Source organism: Quercus lobata, chromosome 3, assembly GCF_001633185.2.
Source record: "Quercus lobata isolate SW786 chromosome 3, ValleyOak3.0 Primary Assembly, whole genome shotgun sequence".
In the NCBI taxonomy this organism is placed as follows: domain Eukaryota; kingdom Viridiplantae; phylum Streptophyta; class Magnoliopsida; order Fagales; family Fagaceae; genus Quercus; species Quercus lobata.
Window position 1 is genome coordinate 38,828,164 of NC_044906.1, and position 20,176 is coordinate 38,848,339.

General features: G+C 37.6%; 1 protein-coding gene across 1 annotated transcript; it reads right to left on the reverse strand.

Moving 5' to 3' along the window:
* Nucleotides 1-1,621: 1,621 nt before the first annotated feature.
* On the reverse strand, nt 1,622-12,008 carry LOC115982150 (anthranilate synthase beta subunit 2, chloroplastic-like). Its single transcript, XM_031104673.1, has 7 exons — nt 11,237-12,008; nt 9,364-9,434; nt 9,190-9,227; nt 8,968-9,078; nt 8,428-8,527; nt 7,607-7,742; nt 1,622-1,973 (listed from the first exon to the last, which is right to left on the reverse strand). Exons 1-7 carry the CDS (start codon nt 11,543-11,545, stop codon nt 1,869-1,871), a joined length of 870 nt encoding a protein of 289 aa, XP_030960533.1. The 5' UTR covers nt 11,546-12,008; the 3' UTR covers nt 1,622-1,868.
* Nucleotides 12,009-20,176: the final 8,168 nt, after the last annotated feature.

Here is a 20,176-nt window from a genome sequence, read left to right on the forward strand (position 1 = left end):
AAAAAAAAAAAAAAAAAAAAAGCAAAAGCAAAATCAAGTAGAAAAGAGAAAAGGAAATGCATATTCGTTTGGTTGTTGTTTAAAGGTTTTAATTTCCACCATGCTTCCAATTTTGTGTGGCCAATCTATGAATACATGAAGTTGTTACAGATAACTAATCAATTTGCACGTCACTTGCCAACCTGCTTTCAATTGGATATGAATATAGTCAGCAATGAAAATGAGATGCTTTCAACTTCATTTATTTTGAACCACACGACTACAGGAGTTATCTATATGCACTTTTCATCATCATTGAATTCAAGTTTGGTTCCTATCAAAACCGTCTTTTTGGGTTCAGCTTTTTTATTTATGAGTAAGTTACACTTGTATGATGCAAGTTGCATAAGATGAATCTACATCCGTGACCTCACCAATGAAGGGAAAAAAAGAAGTGTTTTTCAAGCTAGAGTTCATTGCCTTTAATGGTTTGCACCTACCTTCTTCAGTCCAAAAAAAAAAAAATTTGGTTTGCACCTTTTAGGACGTGAATCTGTCATGGTCTTCAACTAGACTTCATTGCCTTTAATGGTTTACAACTTTCTGGGCATGAATCTGTCATGTTCTTTGTAAGGAATTTAAAGAAAGAGTCTTTAGCAGTGGGTTTTTGGGCCATAATAATAGCTTGCTCAACTTTTAGTGGATTCTTGCAACTGTGAGAGGTATCTCAGTCCATCCAACTTTGCCAGCCTTAAAACCTGAACCTCTTCAGATAAAGGTCACTTGCAACATTTTCCAGATATCAAGCTACAAGAAGGTAGCAAGTATTAACCAGTTTTTGGACATCTTTATATTTAGGCAAGATGGTTAATTCCCTAAAAAGAGGGTTATAAAAAACTGAAACGGCCCATCTATGTTGCATTAGAGAGTAGGGCTAGATTTATCATTAGATTTGCCTAAACATGGTGTTTATAATTCATTAGGGTTTTGTGTGGATTTGAAGATTAAAAATCAAGACATTAGAAGAATAGTTGTTAGTAACTTATAAATTGGTTGATATAAATTTAACAAATACATGATTATAGTTTGAAGATTTTATTTGGACAAAAAAGTTTGTCATATTATGGATCTGAAATGACTTATCATACCTGATCTTTTTAAATCCACATATTAATAAAGCTCAAATTCATACATTTTAAATTTCATATGAAAAACTTGCTACATTATATTCTATTAAAGTAAAATTAATATTAGAAATTTTAAATCAACCTACAACCATGAACATATATAATAGACAACAGTCTGTTTCAAAAAGTTGCCTAATGTACAGCAATCTTTTCAATTATTTTGGTTGAAGGTAAAATACCTTTTTATGCAATAGAAATAATACATATCCTACTGTTTAACCCTGAAGCATGTGATCTCAAGCCACAACAGAAAGCCATGGTGACAGTGAGTCCAATGATTGCAAAACCTACCAAAATAAGAGTGAAATTTAGGAGGCAGAAAAGGGGGAAAACGGCTGCCCACTTGGGGGTTGTTGGACCGAGGTGGGCGTTTGGGCAGGAAAGTAATGGTCATGGATGGTATCTAGCAATGAAATAGAATTTTGTTATGCAATTCTACAATAAAATTTCATGAATTATTGCCAATGCTAAATCAAATGATCATTTAAGTGTTTATGCATCCAAGGCAAGTTACACCATGTCTTGGTATGATTTGAAGCATGAAAACTGCTTGCAAGATACAGATGCTTCAAGAGGTCTGAGCCAGATCCAAGAATTCTTTAATTGGATAAATGGCAAGTACAAAGCACAAAATTCAAAGTATAAAAGAAGATTACAAGTAGCCTTATTACATATAATATGTTACATTGCTTAAGTACCGTCTCAATTCTGGGATTCAGCTTCTCTTCTTTCTATCTGTTTAACAAAATTGCGGACAATCGTCTTGCCTTCAGTGCTTATAATGCTTTCAGGATGGAACTGAACCCCCTGCAATTTCAAACCAAGTTGATTGTAGCAGGTTTTACTAATTCAGAAAGAAATAATAGCAATTACTAATCTGAAGATTATAATTGCAGTGACTGGAAAGAAAATGACCATTATATAAAAAATAATGAGAAAGGAGATGTAAGCAAGCCAAACAAATACTTAAAATAGTTACTGATTTTTTTTTATTTATTCTTCGCACTCCAGATTGTTTTCTAGAACTTCCTGCTAGATCACCATAGTTATAAAATGCTACTACAAGATTTCTTTATATAACCCAACGTTGTGCATGTGCAGCAGGGTTGAGGTGAAAATTAGAAAACGTTCCATAAGGGGCAGTTTTGTGCTACAGTAGATAGCAAAACATTATTGGTTTATAATTTCATTCAGGATATATCATATGCACATTAGATAGCAAAACATTATTGGTTTATAATTTCATTCAGGATATATCATATGCACATTAGATAGCAAAACTATGTTGAATCCTTTGCATGTATTTGTGTGTTCAACACAAACCTTCCCCAAATGTTTAATTCAAATATTGAATCTGATTTTTCACAAAGATTCAATCTCGTGTGTCCCTATAATCACAAAGAAAGTGCTTTGGGAGTATACTGCCATTAAATTTTTTACCTAAAAAAAAGAAAAGAAAAAGAATAGTGTCATTAAATTCACTACGCTTTCTCCCTCAGCAGATTCAATTTGCATTAGGGGTGGATTGAGATTAGAAATGCACCAAATTTTGCAGTTAATAGCAACCGATTTCAATAACCCATACTCAACTTTCACCAATAACATCATCTACCAAATGACCTAATCTTGATTCGAGAACCCCCCTCACCCCCCCTCCCCCCCCAAAAAAAAAAAAATTTATGGCTTATAGAGTTGTTTATCATTCTCAATTATGGCTTATAGAGTTGAACTAATCAATGATTTTTCAGAGGTAAAAACAACTCACACCTGTAAAGTTTCATTTCGACCTATGACTCTCACCTTCACCACTTTTTATGGTGAGAGGAACTGTCATTTGTTCCATAGCCCAGTGGCAAGTTAAAATCACAAATATCTCTCCATGTTTTTATAGGAGTTCCAAGAGTGAAAAAGAAAATAGATCCATTATGACCTCCATTTGTATCTTGGTGTCTGTATCCTTTAGCAAACTAATTAGGGAAGAGAATATGCTGGTTTGGGTAAGGGATTCTCATATAATGCGGGCTCCTATCTTGAAAAATCAGCCTTCTTTTTCTTGAAGTAACCCAAAAACCAAATTTACAAGATCCACACACAACCTAGCAAATTGGAGAAACCCAAAGACCCACAAGAAAACCCACAACAACCCACAAGAAAACCCATCCACCATTGCATGCAACAGAGATAGATCCCCACCGCAAGTTGACAACACGAAAGGCCCTAGGCACACTGGAGACTTCAACAGATAAATCCCCACCATGACATTGACAGCACCAAGAAACCCAGAGATTTACGCATGCTAGAGACTTCACCATGTTAGAATTATGGTTAAGTAATTAAATTCACCATTTCTTAGTAGCTTAAGCTTTTGGAAGAATCGGCAATTGAACATGGTATCAGAGTAGGAGATCCCAAGTTAGATCCCTATCTTCGCTCTACCTCCCATTTAAAATGCTAAAAATCCCACGTGTTGGGCCTCACTTATTAAGAAAGAGTTAGGTCCACATGTGAGGGAAAGAATTAAAATTATGGAGTGATTAAATTCACTATTTCCTAATAGCTTAAACTTTTGAGAGAATCAGTAATTTATCGCTCGCCATTCAGAGCCCTAAGAGTCTATGCAAGAAAGAGAGGAGAGGGTGGGGCTTTGTGCGTGCATGAGTTTTAAAAACAATTTACAAAAAAAATTTGTTGTAAATCATTTTATAACTTTTTCCATTGTGTTTTCCTAGTCAACCAAAAATATTTTCAGTTTGACCAAGGTTTTACAATGAAACCAACACCCAAATATGTTGAAAATGTTTCCAGAAAAAACTTTACAACAAAACAAACGCAGCCTTAGTGCTCCTACCAGTTACAAATTTGGGTCTTCTGATAGGTGCTTCACAGGTTTTACTTCATATATACCTTTAAACTCTTTCCTAACCCAACTTTGCTTGAAGAAGGGAGTCATGGTAATGTAGGTTAGATTTGCAGGATGAGAAAAAAACATGCATTTGAGAAGCCTAAAGGAACCCACATTAAGCACTTTCAGGTGACAGAAAACCTCTTCGATGGCTAGAGAAAACTGTTCTTTTTGAAATTCTAAGACTAAGGATCTGGGTATTATGCCAACTAAGAGGCAAAGAAACTAATTAACAAACCTTTTTGGTCCAGGTTTAAGTGTCCACAGAAGCTATTTGAGCCTTAAGAGCTTTTAAATCTTATTACAAATAGGGTTTCATGTGTAGGGATAATTTCTTTCATCCAAGTGTCAAAATTAGTTGTCATTAGGGATTTCTGCTTTTTTATAACAGGTTTGTAAAGCTTTTGCGACTACTAATTCAGAATTGAGATCTGCAGAGTCTGTTCATCTAGTGATATTGAGCACTCTGTTCCTTCTTTATCTTCTACTCCCATCGCTCACTTGTCTTAAATTCCCTTCACCTCTGATCACCATTCACCCATCTCTTCAAACCTTTAGAACCCACACTTTACCAACCCAACCATTCCCTCAAAACAAATAAACTCTAGCAGCTGAAACTAAAAAATCAAGATGTGGTTAATATTTATGCCACTGCTCATAGCTTCAAAAAAATTGGTCTTTTCTTGTCTTATTTGACCATAACCCCTTGATCCTAATACATATTTTGAAACCCTAAAAGCCCTATGTTGTTCCAAACCATTAGCCACTAATTCAAAATTTAATTTCAGCCTTTAGCCTAAAGTCTGATCCATCTTAAAATACCAGAAACCTTTTTTCCTATAGTTCTTTCAACTATAGACTCACAAAACACTTTCACAAGCCCTCCTGGTCATACGACATGTTTTCTAGTAAGAGAACCCATAAACTAAACAGCAAAGTTATCAGAACCAAACTGAGCATTAAACCATCAAAGAAGTTGTACGATGGTTTACTAGTTCAACCATTGGATTAATATTTAATTTATTAGAAATAGATTAAAGAACACATAAAAAATTTAAAAAAAATAAAATAAAATAATAAATCAACTATAAAAATGAGATGAGATTCAATTTTAACATAAATATACAAGTTTATATTGAAAATTGATATTAATTGAATAATGTAGTTCAGAAAAATTATTCAAATACAGAATTAAATTTTTTATTTTTATATAAAATGACTAAATAAAGGACACTTGATTAGATATTTTGACTACTTCAAGTTTAAAAGCAAAAGACTGAAAAGCCCATAAATGAAAGTGCACAATTGAAGGAAGGCATGGTTTTTTGGTTAAAAAAGCATAACGTTAAACAAAGAAAAAAGGGAAAAAAGAAAGTTCGAGTAAAACTGTGTGGTCCAGTATTTTTGTAAAAATGCCAGGTTTTTTCACAGTTCAATGTCTATCTTTTTTTTTTTTTTGCAAATGAAGTATTTCCTTCAACCGACCCAAATTTGCATGCCCAACAGTACCCAGCATCAATATAGACACACCCTCAGAGAATCCTGCATTAATCTACATTGGTGTGGCCAGGATCCTATTTGGGGAAGAGAGGACCAGGTGTTGGGATATTAATACATAAAGGAAGCACTTCCAATTTAACACATTGGACGGGTGTTTCTCAACCTAAAAGGCTGGTTTAGTTTGATTTTGAATCAATCCTTAAAATCAAATCAACTTTGAACAAGTTTAAGTTTTTGTGCAATATGCCTAAACTCAGTCTTTAATTAATTTAAAGTTTTGTTTCTTTTATCTAACTAAATATACTGCAATTAGTTTCTAAAACACATACATGCACACAAATACACAACAATGAATATAGCTGTATATGAAACTATATACATAATTGAAATTTAATTTTAAAGTCCTGAAGAAGTTCACTCATGAAAGAATAAAGATAGGTTTGTTTTGATATTAAAAAAGAGATAGGTAAGAAAATGTGATACTTTTTTGGGGGCTTTGGTTGGGGGAGGAGGTTGGTTGTTGTTTGGGGGGGGGGGGGGGGGGGTGGGTGGGGGGGAGTTAATTTCACATTTTAACTTTGGTGAATATCTAGAAAGGGAGGGGAAATGGGGAAAACAAAGCCTTTGGCTTTGGTGAAGAAAGAAGCATGATCACTTTTTTGTAAGTTGTAAAAAGTCGGTCAAATGTGACAAAAAGTTAGTAAGTGATTGGGTGTTGTAAGGGAAGAGGGGACAATTAAATTTCATCCTTGGGCAGGGGAGGTGGAGGAAGGGATAATACGTCAACATGAAGGTTATAATTAATTTCTTTGATTAAAAAAAAGAGGAGGTTGTAGTCAGAGTTATCCACTGCTAAAATTTGGGTCTATGGCCCATTGGATCATGGACCTAGGGTTATAATCATTTTAGGGGTATCAAGAGATGCACCTGCCCCCCTTCACTCAATCATTGCATATCTACACACACAATTACACCTCACATGTATTCTCTTACCTCTGTCTGTGCCCTGTGCTTCTAAGATTTTTTTTCTAAGCAATTAATCATGCATGCATAACTAAAGAAAATTTCAATAATACAACTGATGGGTTGCCCATCATCAAAATAAATTTCCATTTAGTCATTTATCACCAGAAATGAATTCTCATTCAAGAAAAAAAAAAAAAAAAAAAGAGGGGGGGGGAGGGGCAGTGAAGTCATTGTTGCATGATTGGCTCCTCGATGTAAGATGAAATCAGCAGGTCAAGGTGGCATTCTAATGCTAATACTTGTGATAAAGGGGGGGAGTGGGTACTTCCAACATGCTGTCCAGAAATTAATCTAAGTAGCCAGTGTTCATCTGAGAACTACTTTCGAGTAATTGCCCGCCCAATTGACAGTCACACTAACTTATGCATAGACAGAACAAAGGTTCAGGACAAAATAAGGCCAACTAATGACACCTTGCTTTCTACCAAATAACTCAATCACATTACTACTTTTCCAGCCTATTCTGGTTCCAATATTTGAAGATGAAATGCTTTGGCCTAGTCTGGAAAAATGTTAAAATTCTTTCCATTACTAGCAGTATTTCTTCGCACACCAAGAATAAACCAAAAGGAAAAGGTAGCAAGGGGCTTGCATATAAAGAGGAAGGTAAATTGCAAGATCACAACTTCACATGTTACAATACAATCTTGACTTTTGGAGCTAATAAATAAAGTACCTTTACATGTTTATTACCATATATGCAGATTGCAGAAGAATGCTAGAAATTAATTTAAAGTACGTCACAAAGTGTAGAGGTCATGGTACAAATTTCCGTCCATTTCCACTATCAGAAAGTAATAAATTATAATGACACCTCATATTCTAAGTCCACATATTGGTGTAATAACTGTGTAAGGTGCATTTACCTAAGCCAATGGAACTTTCACCCTCATCAATTCCTCCCAACAAAAAAATTGTCTCCCTCAGCACATAATAAGTGAAAAGGAAGTTTCTCAATTTTTTTTTTTAAATTTTTTTTTTAAAAAGGTGAAAAGGAAGAACAATATCTTACCTGCAGGTGCTTATATTTCTTATGACGAGCAGCCATTACCAGTCCATCCTCTGTCCATGCTGTAATCACAAGTTCATCATCAGGAAAACTTTCCTTCTCAATCACAAGGCTGTGATATCTACCAGCAACGAATGGGCTGAAGAGACACAGACCATAAAACACACCAACATCAGTGAAGAGACTCAGTTTCATTTAATCTGTTAGCAAAAAGTGAAGTGTAAATGATGTACAAATATTCTGTTATCTCCATGGAAGAACACATATTCTCAACTTTTTCCTGTCTTGCATATGGCATTATCAAATTGATTTTATGACTAATATAATTCATAGATCAGCCATGTTCTTGAGGTTTAAAAGTCCCTTTCACAAATTTTCTACCTTAGCTTGTCACAACCTCCAGGATAAGAAATAATTGAATTGAACCCATTTTAAGCAGTATATATCAAGAGCATTTTGTGACATAATGTCGTATGCAAGACGGGTAATTACATGTAAGCCACCAAAATGAGCTTACAAACAAAAAATAAACAAACTTCAAGCTAGTGGTTCCATATGATGCTAATTTAATGGAAATTTCCATATATTCCCAGAGTATTTACTGAAAGGTATTGATCACATAAAGTCAAGTCAACCCATTTGCAAAAAGATGACCAAATGTATGATGTAAACCAAGTTCAGAAAAAGAAATTGACAAATCCTAAAATTGCTAATTCTTGATAACTTAAAATAGTGCAATCAAGGACACTATATTTAAAAGCAAACAATTGATCCAAAAAATAAATATTACAAGATTTTAAGGATATGTGGAATAAAGTGTATACTTTGATAACCCAGCAAACAAGCTGTCTTCCTCCTTCTCATCATAATACACAAGAGAACTCTTTCCATGCATGACACCAGAAGGCGAACGCACAACTTTCCCTGCAAATGGACAAAATCACAAGGTTCCATAAAATGGTAATAATATACTTCACAGTCCCCTCCCCAATCCAAAACCCTCACTTCCATGAGTTGAACCCTAGACCCCTAGACCTCTCCCTTTAATTGGGGAAAGGTAACCAGTAATCTGGCTACAATGACCCTTGGTCCACAGGGGATGAGGTACCATCAGCTACCAGGGCCACAAGTCCATAAAGACATAAGTTTTGCATTAGAAACCCAAAAAGAAGTAGTTATCCAGTTTATCAGCCATGACAAAAACAAGACTTAGAAAAGTTGGTACTACATGATTCCCATTTTCTAGTGATTACAGATTTGCATATATTCAGTAATAGCATACAAACTAACTTAATCATACATTCAGATGAATAAATCATACATTGGGATCGCTTATAAGTGTGAAGACATCTAAAAAGACTCACCGCCAAAAGCCTCTCCAATGCATTGCAAACCCATACACACACCAAATACAGGTACAATAGGTCCAAGTTCCAGTACGGTTTGCAATGATATCCCAGAATCCTGGGGTGTACCTACAAAAAGAAAGTATGGTCTATAAAAATCTTGGTGTGAGTAGTTCCTTTTCCATTTCTATAGGCCTTGGCCATCTATATTTCAAAACAACACATCCAAAAAATTCTTACCGGGCCCTGGGGATATCAAGATTCCTCTTGGATTCATCCTATAAAAATGGCAGAAAAAGTCAGACATGATTGGATAATTACATTAGACATGCTATGTATAGCCCATCAGAAATCCCTAACCAATCAAAATACTATCAACATGCATAGACAAGCAAAAACAATAGCAATCCTTACCTTTTCAACTCCTCCACTGTAATCTCATCATTCCGGTAAACTTCAAAGAAACATCCTAACTCTCCCATATACTTCAGAATAAAAAATAAAAATAAAAAATAAAAAAGCTATTAGACCAAATCTTCATAATGTACAATCAATAATAAAGAGAATCATTATGAGAAATTATTTAAAAAGCAATAACTTTTGAAGTATATACAACATTATAAGTCTTCATAAAGTAAACTTCCATTCATTTGCAAAATCCACCCAAAAAAAAAAAAAAAAAAAAACCTCTACAATATAAATAAGTATTTCAACTGGTTTAGAAGATTGAGAACGGATTAGCTCATTTGCAGGGGTGAAAAATGACAAAAGTAAGGGACTAATTAACCTTTTCCAGTATTGCTGCGCAAAGGAATCTAAAATCTATTTCAAGTGGAAGAATTAATTAGAGCTTAAACACATTTTTTCCTATTTAAAATTTCTCCTTTTATTTTTTCTCTTGCCATTTCCTTTTTAATCAATATAAAGTGGGAGGGAAATCTTCACTAGATATCTTCTCTTTTCTACATACTCTTAAATTTAATCACAATGGAAAAGATAAAATAATATTAAACTTTTATATGATTTGTCATATCAAAGTATTAGAATACCTTCCAGCAGTCTGGAAGATCAACCACCCAAGAGAATGACATTATAATAGAATTTCAATCAACTAGAAAATATAAACCGGAACAGAATAACCAAAAACAGCTTGCTAAGATACAAAGAACATGATGCAGCCATGGAAGATTGATACTTGATATTACTTTAAAACTTGGCCTCTTCAATAATTACTTTACGGGCTACACGTGTGAAGTCCACAAATTAAAGTAAAAGTTGTTTGGTTTTAAAGGTCTAGGTATGAGTCTTTTAGAGTTAAAATAGTTTTTTTTTTTGGGTTTTTATTTATTAATTTCTGCGATCCCTGCTAACTAAGGGTGTTTTGGTAGTTTCGTTGAGTCTAAAATTTTCTCGGAGAACCTAAGATAGGTTTTATTTTCTTTGACCCAAATAAGTCTTTTATTAGGGCTTTTTTATTACTAGTAAAACTAGGAGTCCTAAGACTACTAGAAGTCCTTATAACACCAATACAAGAGAAGACCTTACTCCTTATCTGTATTTTAGCTCAATGTACTCAAAAGTGATGGGGTTGATTAAAAAAGATTATTTAATATTTTAAGCATAGAGGCACATAGGCCTTTATGATAAGTGTTCTTTTCTTCCATTCTCTTCTCTCTCTTGTGGTACTGTTCATACAAACCCAGAACACAATAAAAACCTCTCTCTTTTTTCTTCCTTACAACCCCAAATCAACCACTTTCTTTTAGCAACCAAAACCCAAAAACCCCACAAATGTTCTTCTGCCAAGCAGTAATCAAATAACTTATAAAACCACCCTTTAATTCCTAACACAACTCCATATCCCTTTCTTCAACAAGTCTAAATCCTATTTCCACAAATCCTTCTCATCCTAACCCCACCACAACCACAAGTAGATAAATTCCCCTAATTAGGGTCATGAAACACATTGCACATCGAAGAAATCAATTCATTATACACAAAAATTCTTCAATTCTTGCGTAGAAACGATTTATCATTCACTTCCATCAAAAATAAATAAATAAATAAAGATGAGACATTCATGACATGAATTGCACTTTTCTTCCTCAATTTTGTCACCCTATAAACAAAATGTAAACTCCATAAACAAAAATCGTGGACTCAATTATACTACTAAGAACATACCCTTCACTCAAAAATAAAACATTTGTATCATACATTATCAAAACTTAACCAAACAGCAAAAAAAAAAAAAAAAAAAACAAAAGCAAAAGAATTGAGGACGAACCTGGCAGAGATTGTAGGTGAAACTGTCATAATTGTCAATGACGATAATTGGGCTGTCGGATTTTTTGGTGGAAATAGGAGAACTGGCATTGGATTGGACAGGGACAGAACTCAATGAAGCTTTTGGTTTTGGGACCAACCCATTTCTTGTTTTGAGAGGTAGAGTAGTTATAGACAATTGGTTCTGGTTCTGATGGTTGTGGTGGGCAAAAAGGCAAGGGTTTTGTTTATGAACGGTTTTGGGGGTTAAGAAGAGTGAGGGTTTAAGTTGAACCAAAGAGAGTTGAGAATGCGATAGAGCAGAAGCCATTTCTGTATCTCTCACAAAAACTCTTTCTTTGTGTGTGTGTGTGTGTGTGTGTGTTAGAGAAAGGGACTGAGATTTAAAAAAGAAGAGGTGGGAAGTGAATGGTGGTTGGTGCAATCAAAAACTGTCTATATCTGTGTCAGCCTACAACAAACCTTGTACATGTTGAACAGCGTTTCCCATGTGTGAAAATGGAAACAAAAACCCATGTTTTATGTGCGTAATTTTGTTTGGATTTGGCAGATGTTTTCACGAAAATTTCGGACAGAACATAAAAACAAGAAAGAGGGTACCCAAAAAAAAAAAATACTGAAAAGGAAATGAAATGAATGACAGTAAGACTTATCCCATCGCAGAAGGTCCCCCTCTTCTTCTTCTTCTTCTTCTTCTTCTTAATCTCTCTGTTTTTTCTGGTGTCTGCCCCAAATTCTCAAACTAATTTCATTTGCTTTGTTTTGTTTTATTTTTTTGTGTTCCCGCAGTTGAGTTTGTGTGGCCCTCCACGTGACTAACGTTTTCTTTTATAGGACCACGTGACTAACGTTGGAAAGCCTGGTCAGTATAGTAAGGGTATGTTTGTAATCTGGTTTATTTACTGAAACTGTAATTTTTTTACTAAATTATAGTAAATAAAGGTAAATGTTAGTTAAAATAATATAATGAGATTTATAAATAGTACTAAAAAGTACAGTAAGACTCATAAATAATAGGAAAAATAAACTGAATAATAAAATAAGTTGGCAAAAAATAAGCTAGCCAAACAGACACTAAGGATGTGTTTGGTTGAAGGGGTGGAAAAGTGGAAGGATAGAAAATGGTGAGAAGATAGAAAAGTGAGAGGATATAAAAGATTTTAATTTCTCTCATTTTTGTTTGGTTGGAAATGAAAAAGTTGAGGGATGAAAAACGTGAGTTTGTATAAATTTACTCATATACCCTTGTTAAAAAATGATGCACAATTAAAATATAAAAAAAATGACAAGCAATTAAAAAAAAATCACCCAAATTTATTAAACAATAAAAATTATGTCCAAGAAAAAAAATCATGTCTAATTAATAAATAAATAAATAAATAACACTACGTACAGCCCAAAAAATCAAAAGAAAAAAGGATTTAAAAAAAAAATAGTAGGCATCGTTCTCAGAAAGTGAAAATAATAATAATAATAATAATAATAATAATAAATAATGCCTTAAAAGGAGCAAATGCCCAGGAAAGCAGGCCAACAAAAAAAAAAACAATGGGGCGAAATTAGTGCAATGGGTAATTTTGTCATTAACCCATAAAACTTCTCCCACACTATTTTCTCTCCATTTTGGAAGACAAGTTTTAAGTAGGCCCGGGTGGAAAATGTCTGGACCCCTCCAAAAATTTTCCTCTCCCTCCTTCCTTACCAAACAACAACTTTTCTCATTTTCTCTCCAAATTTTTTCATCCTCCCTAAAATCCACCCATCCAAACATAGTGTAAGTGCCTTTGGTAAGAGATTTCTTTTGCTTAAGTTTTGTGGAAATATGTATAAGTGAAAAAGTATGTGAAAATACGTATTGTGGTATTTAAATAATAGTTTTCATTGTTTAAACATTGTTACCAAATGGGCTAAGTATTGTTAACACACACACAGAGAAGAGAAGGTCTTAAAGAAACTGACAGTGGCGTATATCCAAAAACGCTTAACTCTTAAATACACACAGGTTTTAAACTTAACCAAAATACCATGTTCTGTATTTTATTCCTAAACTTAACAAAATCTTATTTTTCATTCCTAAACTTCAAATTTTTTTTCCCTCTAAATTATTGAAGAGTTTATCTTTTGTTTCTAAATTATTAAAAATATTTTACTTTTTATCCTTTAACTTTAAAAGAAAAATTTATTTCTTATCCTTAAACTATTATAAAAAGTTCTTTTTTCATCCATATATTTTTTTTCTATAAACTATTAAAAAACTCGATATAAATTATAAAGATGAAAAAAGAATTTTTAAAGTTTAGAGACACCAAAAAAAAAACTTTTAATAAAATTTAAGAACCGAAATAATATTTTTACCATTTCTTTTCTTTTTCTTTTTTTTTTTATTCGTTTGTGCCTTTTTATTTATTTATATTTTTCATTGATTTTTTTATTTATTCTATAGTTGGGGCTACCAGGACTCAAACCTAAATATCTCTGTTGAAAATATCAAAAAGTGTTAGTGGAGTTACAAAACTCTTTAACAATACAAAATTACATATGGTTATTATTTTTATATTTTCTCCACACAAAATATATATATATATATATATATATATTTACGATGTTTGTACTTATTTTTGTCATTATTATTGGCTTTATAATATACCTGTGGAGCCAGAGAGCTTATGACTCGGCCCACTTTCTATTAGGACCCAGGGCCCGTGCCGAGGAGAATAATTGCCGAGGACAAATAATGAAAGACCAAATGGCCTAGAGATGCAGCCAAGGATGACCCTGTCCTCGGCATCCCAGAACTTAAAAGAGAAGAACGACATGTCATCAAAGGCAGCTTCCGAAGCGCCCTCAGAAGAAAAGGCGAGTAGAATGGGACTCACACGGGGGTACGGAGTGGGGGTAGTTCAAGGAAAAGACGTCACATCTGTATTGAATGCGCCAATAAACGTCCTAGCCATATTGATGGGAAAAGACTCCTGAACAGTGTGGTTTCGGTTATTGCAACTAACAGAAAATAGGGGGAGGCGGCTGATGGGACGGGTACTCGAGTAGGTACCTGCCTGATCAACAGATGGAGGGTCAGGATCAACCGAGAAGGGCTATATAACGTGAAGGCTTATGCGCCAAAAAAGGGGGGGCCTAAAACCAGGGTACCCAGAAAAAGGAAAGGAGTAATAAGAACATAAAGTTTCATGGACAAGATCCACGGACGACCTTAGCTCACATCTATGCGTCCACCATGAGTACCATGATTAACCACCGTCCGGTGGACAAGGCCTAGCCTTTCAAGCCCACGCTCTACAAATTATATTGTTTGGGCCCTTAACGTACGAACCCAATACCATTTTTGAGGTCATTACGAATTGAGTCCTTACAATTGGCGCCGTCTGTGGAAAAGGCTTGTGCGTTGGCACAAGCGGCAGTTCAAGCCCCTGTCAAACAAAGGCTTGCGAAAGCCCCTCCATCACTTCCAGCAACCTGTTATTGTTGCCCTAATATAAAGCTCCACTAAGGGCTGCGCTTCGAAGCACCAGTGGCACGGGCAGTTCTAGGGGCTTCCAACGTCAGATCAACGTCCCACACCCTGGCTGAGGGGCTAATCCCCCCAAACTTAAAGAAAATCTAAGTTTTGGATAGAACCAAGGTATTGCATGGTCCTCGGACTCAAACCTATGGGGAAACCAACTACTTAAAGAAAATCTAAGTTTTGGACAGAATCAAGGTATTGCATGGTCCTCGGACTCAAACCTATAGGAAAATCAACTACTTAAAGAAAATCTAAATTTTGGATAGAATCAAGGTATTGCATGGTCCTCGGACTCAAACCTATGGGGAAACCAACTACTTAAAGAAAAATCTAAGTTTTGGACAGAACCAAGATATTGCATGGTCCTCGGACTCAAACCTATGGAGAAACCAACTACTTAAAGAAAATTTAAGTTTTGGATAGAACTAGGTATTGCAAGGTCCTCGGACTCAAACCTATGGGGAAACCAACTACTTAAAGAAAAATCTAAGTTTTGGACAGAATTAAGGTATTGCATGGTCCTCAGACTTAAACCTATGGGGAAACCAACTACTTAAAGAAAATCTAAGAACCAAGGTATTGCATGGTCCTCGGACTCAAACCTATGGGGAAATCAACTACTTAAAGAAAATCTAAGTTTTGGACAGAATCAAGGTATTGCATAGTCTTCGGACTCAAACCTATGGGGAAACCAACTACTTAAAGAAAATCTAAGTTTTGGACAGAACCAAGGTATTGCATGGTTCTCGAACTCAAACCTATAGGGAAATCAACTACTTAAAGAAAATTCTAAGTTCAAACCTATGGGGAAACCGACTACTCAAAGGAAATCTAGATACCCGGCTTGGCCTAACAACGCATATGACGTCTCGGATGACGCCTTTATCTCCCCAGAAGTATGTTCAAACACAAGTTCAATGCCCCATCGGCGCAGGTAAGTTAGAATTCCGGGATATGATCCCACATATATCATATGCACAACCATTCATACATGATAGGATAACTAGTTCAAAAATCATGAGATTCGTAACAATAGTAAGTATCGGGAAGAGCAACTAACATGTAATTTAAAGCAAAAAGGAACAAAAAAAAAATTCATATATGTGGTCAATAAGTTCAACTACAAGCAAACTATAAAGTTTTCAAAACAAAAGGGAAACTAGTTAATAATTAAACTAGAAACAAATACAAAGGTTGGCCAGGGCTTCTACTTCTTCAATTTCGTTTTGGCCATATCCTGGGAAGGCCGAGCAAGACTAGCTTTGGGGTCCTGGGAGTCATCCGCTTCTTGGGAAGGCTGAGCAGGATCGGTTTCGATGCTCTTGGGGACATCAGTAAGGGAAATTGCCTGTAGGGGCTGAACAAAGATGGCTGGCTCCTCGGCACCAGAGATCTGAGCATTGACCGTAAGCTCAGCACCCTCTTTAGGCATCTCGGGGTTCAGACCTCCAGGTGCTTCCGTCACATCATAAGGCTCTCCTCCTTCAGTCAACTCGCCAGGAGGAATGATGATCTAAGCAGCTTCTGACTGAGCAGCCCCTGCCTCGTGTGGATCACTCGTAGCCTCGGAGCTGGTGGAGGTGGTCTCACGGATGGTTGGAGGATAAAATATGCTCTCCGCCTTCCACAAGTCGGACGAAGCTTCCACCCCAGCTCGTTTGAGGGCCTCTTCCCAAACCTAGGAGCAGTATAGCCTGCATACTCCAGGAATTTGAGCTTTAAGGAAGCCCTGGGTTTCAGCCACCCCCGCTTCGTAACCCTCCTCCTCGGCCTTGTCCCTAGCCACTTCGGCCTCAGTTCTGGCAAACTCAACCTCCTGCTTGGCCCTCACGGCTTCGTCCTTGACAAATTCCGCCACGCCCTTAGCATTATTTGCCTCAATCAATTGCTTCTTCAAATCGCTGATCTGCTCCTTAGCAATCTGCAATTGCTCCTCGGCAGCGAATAGGCACTTTGTCTGTTCCTCAGCCTGTTTTTGGGCACCAGTCAAACCTGCTGCGACACTATCCCTGGCTCGGGCAGCCTCCTTTAAGTCCTCCCTAACCTTCGCGAGGTCAGTCTCGGAAGCTTTGGCAGTCCGCGCAGCATCTATGCGTTTGGTGCGCTCAACCTCGACGGCCTAACTCTGCCCCTTAACTTCTTCCCCCATCCTATAGGTGGCCTGGATAGCCTGCCAATTAAGACAAGTATATTGTGAATGAAAATCCGGGAGCAAGAATTGATAGAATCTTAGGTTTCAAGAGTCTTACCATACCCAGGTACCACTTCGCGCTGAGGAAAACCTCCTGCATCCTCATATTCTTCAGCTCCTCCATATCAGTAGGAAGCAGCATGGTCCTCCCTAACGCGTCGGCTACATAACCGCCATCGCCGTCTCCAAGGTCCCTCATAGACGTGTTCTCCAGCAATGGCTCCCCGTGGAGCATTAGGGCGGGAAGCCAAGCACTTGATACGGATTGGGCTTCGATCCTTTTCCCCTTGCTTTGGGCGGATTGGGCTTCAATCCCTTTCCCCTTGCTTTGGTGGCCAATCTTTAATTGTTTTTGAGCTTGCAAGGTTTCATCCCTCTCCTGAAAGGATTGAGATTTTCCCCCATCCATGGGTTCCTTCCCCTTGGGACTCCGCTTTCTCTTTGAGTCAGCAGGCTCCGGCCGAGGAGGCAGAGCTGATTGAGGAGAAGCAGGAAGTTTGGGGCGGGGAGATTATGGCTGCGACTTAGTAGACGAGGACCTAGTCTGGACGGGATGAGGCTGAGACGGGGGAGTTGGAACACTAGATTGCGGTTTTCCCTGTGCACTCTTCCCCGGTTGACCCTCGATGAGGTCGAATAAGCTGGTCGAGGGCTTTCCCTTAAGACCCATCTCGGCTCGGGAGGATGTTCCCACTGATAACAGTTCCGCTTCGGACAAGTCTGGGTCACTTAGATCACCATAAGGATCCTCGGATAGGTCGGCTTGGTCAAATGCCCCAAATCCCTCCTCGAACAGACCCAACTCGCCTTCGTCCTCCACTGCCTGATGAGATGGGGAGGAGTCCACCAATGGGATGCCCTCTGGGACAGGAGATCCTTCGAAGATCAAAAACCCTTGTTCGACTACGGTAATTTTCGGAAGCCAATGATGGTTAACGCTGATCACGTACTTTGGGTCAGCAAATGACTTCTGAAGGGGAGCGTACCCTAAGATTTTGTGAGCGGCTCTGACTTGACCATCCTCGTCATTTACAAAAACTGCCGCTTGAAGAACAGTCTCCAAGTCAACCTGGTTAACCAGATGAAAGTGTCGGTGAAAGGCGTTTGGATCTGCAAAAAAAAGACACGTACATGGTTAGTAACCGAACCACATCAAATTAAAAAGGTGCAAAGGATTGACACCCTTCTACTCTCTATACCCCACCTGGTTCTCCCTCCACCATCGGGCATGGAAGGCCATCATGCCATTCCCCGGATACAATAAGAAAGTCCTTGTTCAACCCCTTGTTGGAGTCAGGGAGGCATTGGATTAGCCGAACCCTATCGTTTCTCGTCTTTATGTAGTAGGATTTGCCCTTCAAATTTTGGAGATTGTAGCACCAATTTACGTCATGATGGGTTAGTCTTAGCCCCATTTTTTCGTTTAAGGCATCCACACAACCCAGAATCCTAAATATATTGGCAGCGCATTGGGTGGGAGTTAATTGGAAATGCCTAAGGTGACTCTTCATTACCGGTCCCATGGGGATTCTCATACCCCCCTCTACAAAGGCAAGAATGAGAATTACCACCTCGCCCGTCCTTCTCAAAAGATGCCACTCCCTCATCTTATAGTGCCTCAAACTCACATTGGGGGGAATCCTATAATCGACGATGAACTTTTCCATCTCCTCCTCGGTATCAACCAATTTTCTCAATTTAACCATCTCTAAGAGCTACTGAACAAACTCAGTGGATGACAGGAGAAAGAGAGGAACAAGAGGAAAATAAACCCAGAAAAGAAAAAGCACGAGTTAGTGAAGGCAGAGAACTTATAGAAAGAAGGAAGGGTACCTCAGACAGGCTTTTTGTGCTGGAGATAGACTTGAATTTGGATGAAAGTTTGGATGAACCCAGGATATATGCGCTAGAATTCTTAAGTGCAAAAGTGAAGAGACAAATCAGTTCCAAAAATCATTTATACCTCCCATCGAAAGTAACTGCACGAATTTTCCCGCCCATAAAGGCAAGGAAATCTCCACCGTTAGATCACCATCGTGCCATTGAACGTGGGAAGCATAGAGCCGCCCGCATTAAATGAAGACACGTTTCACCTTCTAAAGGCTCCCAGAACGTGTCTCGGGCAGACGAAGAGTCTCGGGAACCGATAGGTGACAAGGATTGACAAGTTTTGACAGAGGCCTGATGTCATCAAAACCCTCCTATTCGTTCGTGGATTCGGACAGCAGGATTTTAAGGGGCTATTGTGGGGCCATAGAGCTTATGACTTTGCCCACTTTCTATTAGGACCTAGGGCCCGTGCCGAGGAGAATAATTGCCAAGGACAAATAATGAAAGATCAAATGGCGTAGAGATGCAGCCGAGGATGACCCTGTCCTCGGCATCCCAGAACTTAAAAGGGAAGAACGACATGTCATCAAAGGCAGCCTCCGAAGCGCCCCCAAAAGAAAAGGCGAGTAGAATGGGACTCACATGGGGGTACGGAGTAGGGGTGGTTCAAGGAAAAGACGTCACCTCCGCATTGAATGCGCCAATAAACGTCCTAGCCATATTGATGGGAAAAGACTCCTGAACAGTGTGGTTTCGGTTATTGCAACTAACAGAAAGTAGGGGGAGACGGCTGATGGGACGGGTACTCGAGTAGGTACCTGCCTGATCAACAGATGGAGGGTCAGGATCAACCGAGAAGGGCTATATAACGTGAAGGCTTATGCGCCAAAAAAGGGGGGGCCTAAAACCAGGGTACCCAAAAAAAGGAAAGGACGAATAAGAACATAAAGTTTCATGGACAAGATCCACGGACGACCTTAGCTCACATCTATGCGTCCACCATGAGTACCATGATTAACCACCGTTCGGTGGCCAAGACCTAACCTTTCAAGCCCACGCTCTACAAATTATATTGTTTGGGCCCTTAACGTACGAACCCAATACCATTTTTGGGGTCGTTACGAATTGAGTCCTTACAATACTATTTGCTATTAACTTTTTCATTTACTTTTTAATTTATTAGGTATATTTATAAATTTTTTTTAAAAAAATTACATTTTCAAATTAAAAGTATACTTTAGTTTTTCTTTAAATTAAAAAGGGTATTGTGGGGCCCAACAATTCGTGGACCAGGCCCATTTATCCTTAGAGCGTCCGAAGGCCCAATCCGAGAAGAGCTGTGGCCCAAACTCTACAACGCAGAGCACAAAACAGTTTTTGGGAAGCAGCCGAGGACA

What these genes read in the sequence shown, in the direction of transcription:
- LOC115982150 (XM_031104673.1), bottom strand. Translation starts at nt 11,545, where the DNA reads ATGGCTTCTGCTCTATCGCATTCTCAACTCTCTTTGGTTCAACTTAAA. An exon ending in ACAGTGGAGGAGTTGAAAAG is followed by an intron (nt 9,228 to 9,363) that starts GTAAGGATTGCT and finishes CCATTTTTATAG; the next exon opens with GATGAATCCAAGAGGAATCT. An exon ending in CATTGGAGAGGCTTTTGGCG is followed by an intron (nt 8,528 to 8,967) that starts GTGAGTCTTTTT and finishes GTCCATTTGCAG; the next exon opens with GGAAAGTTGTGCGTTCGCCT.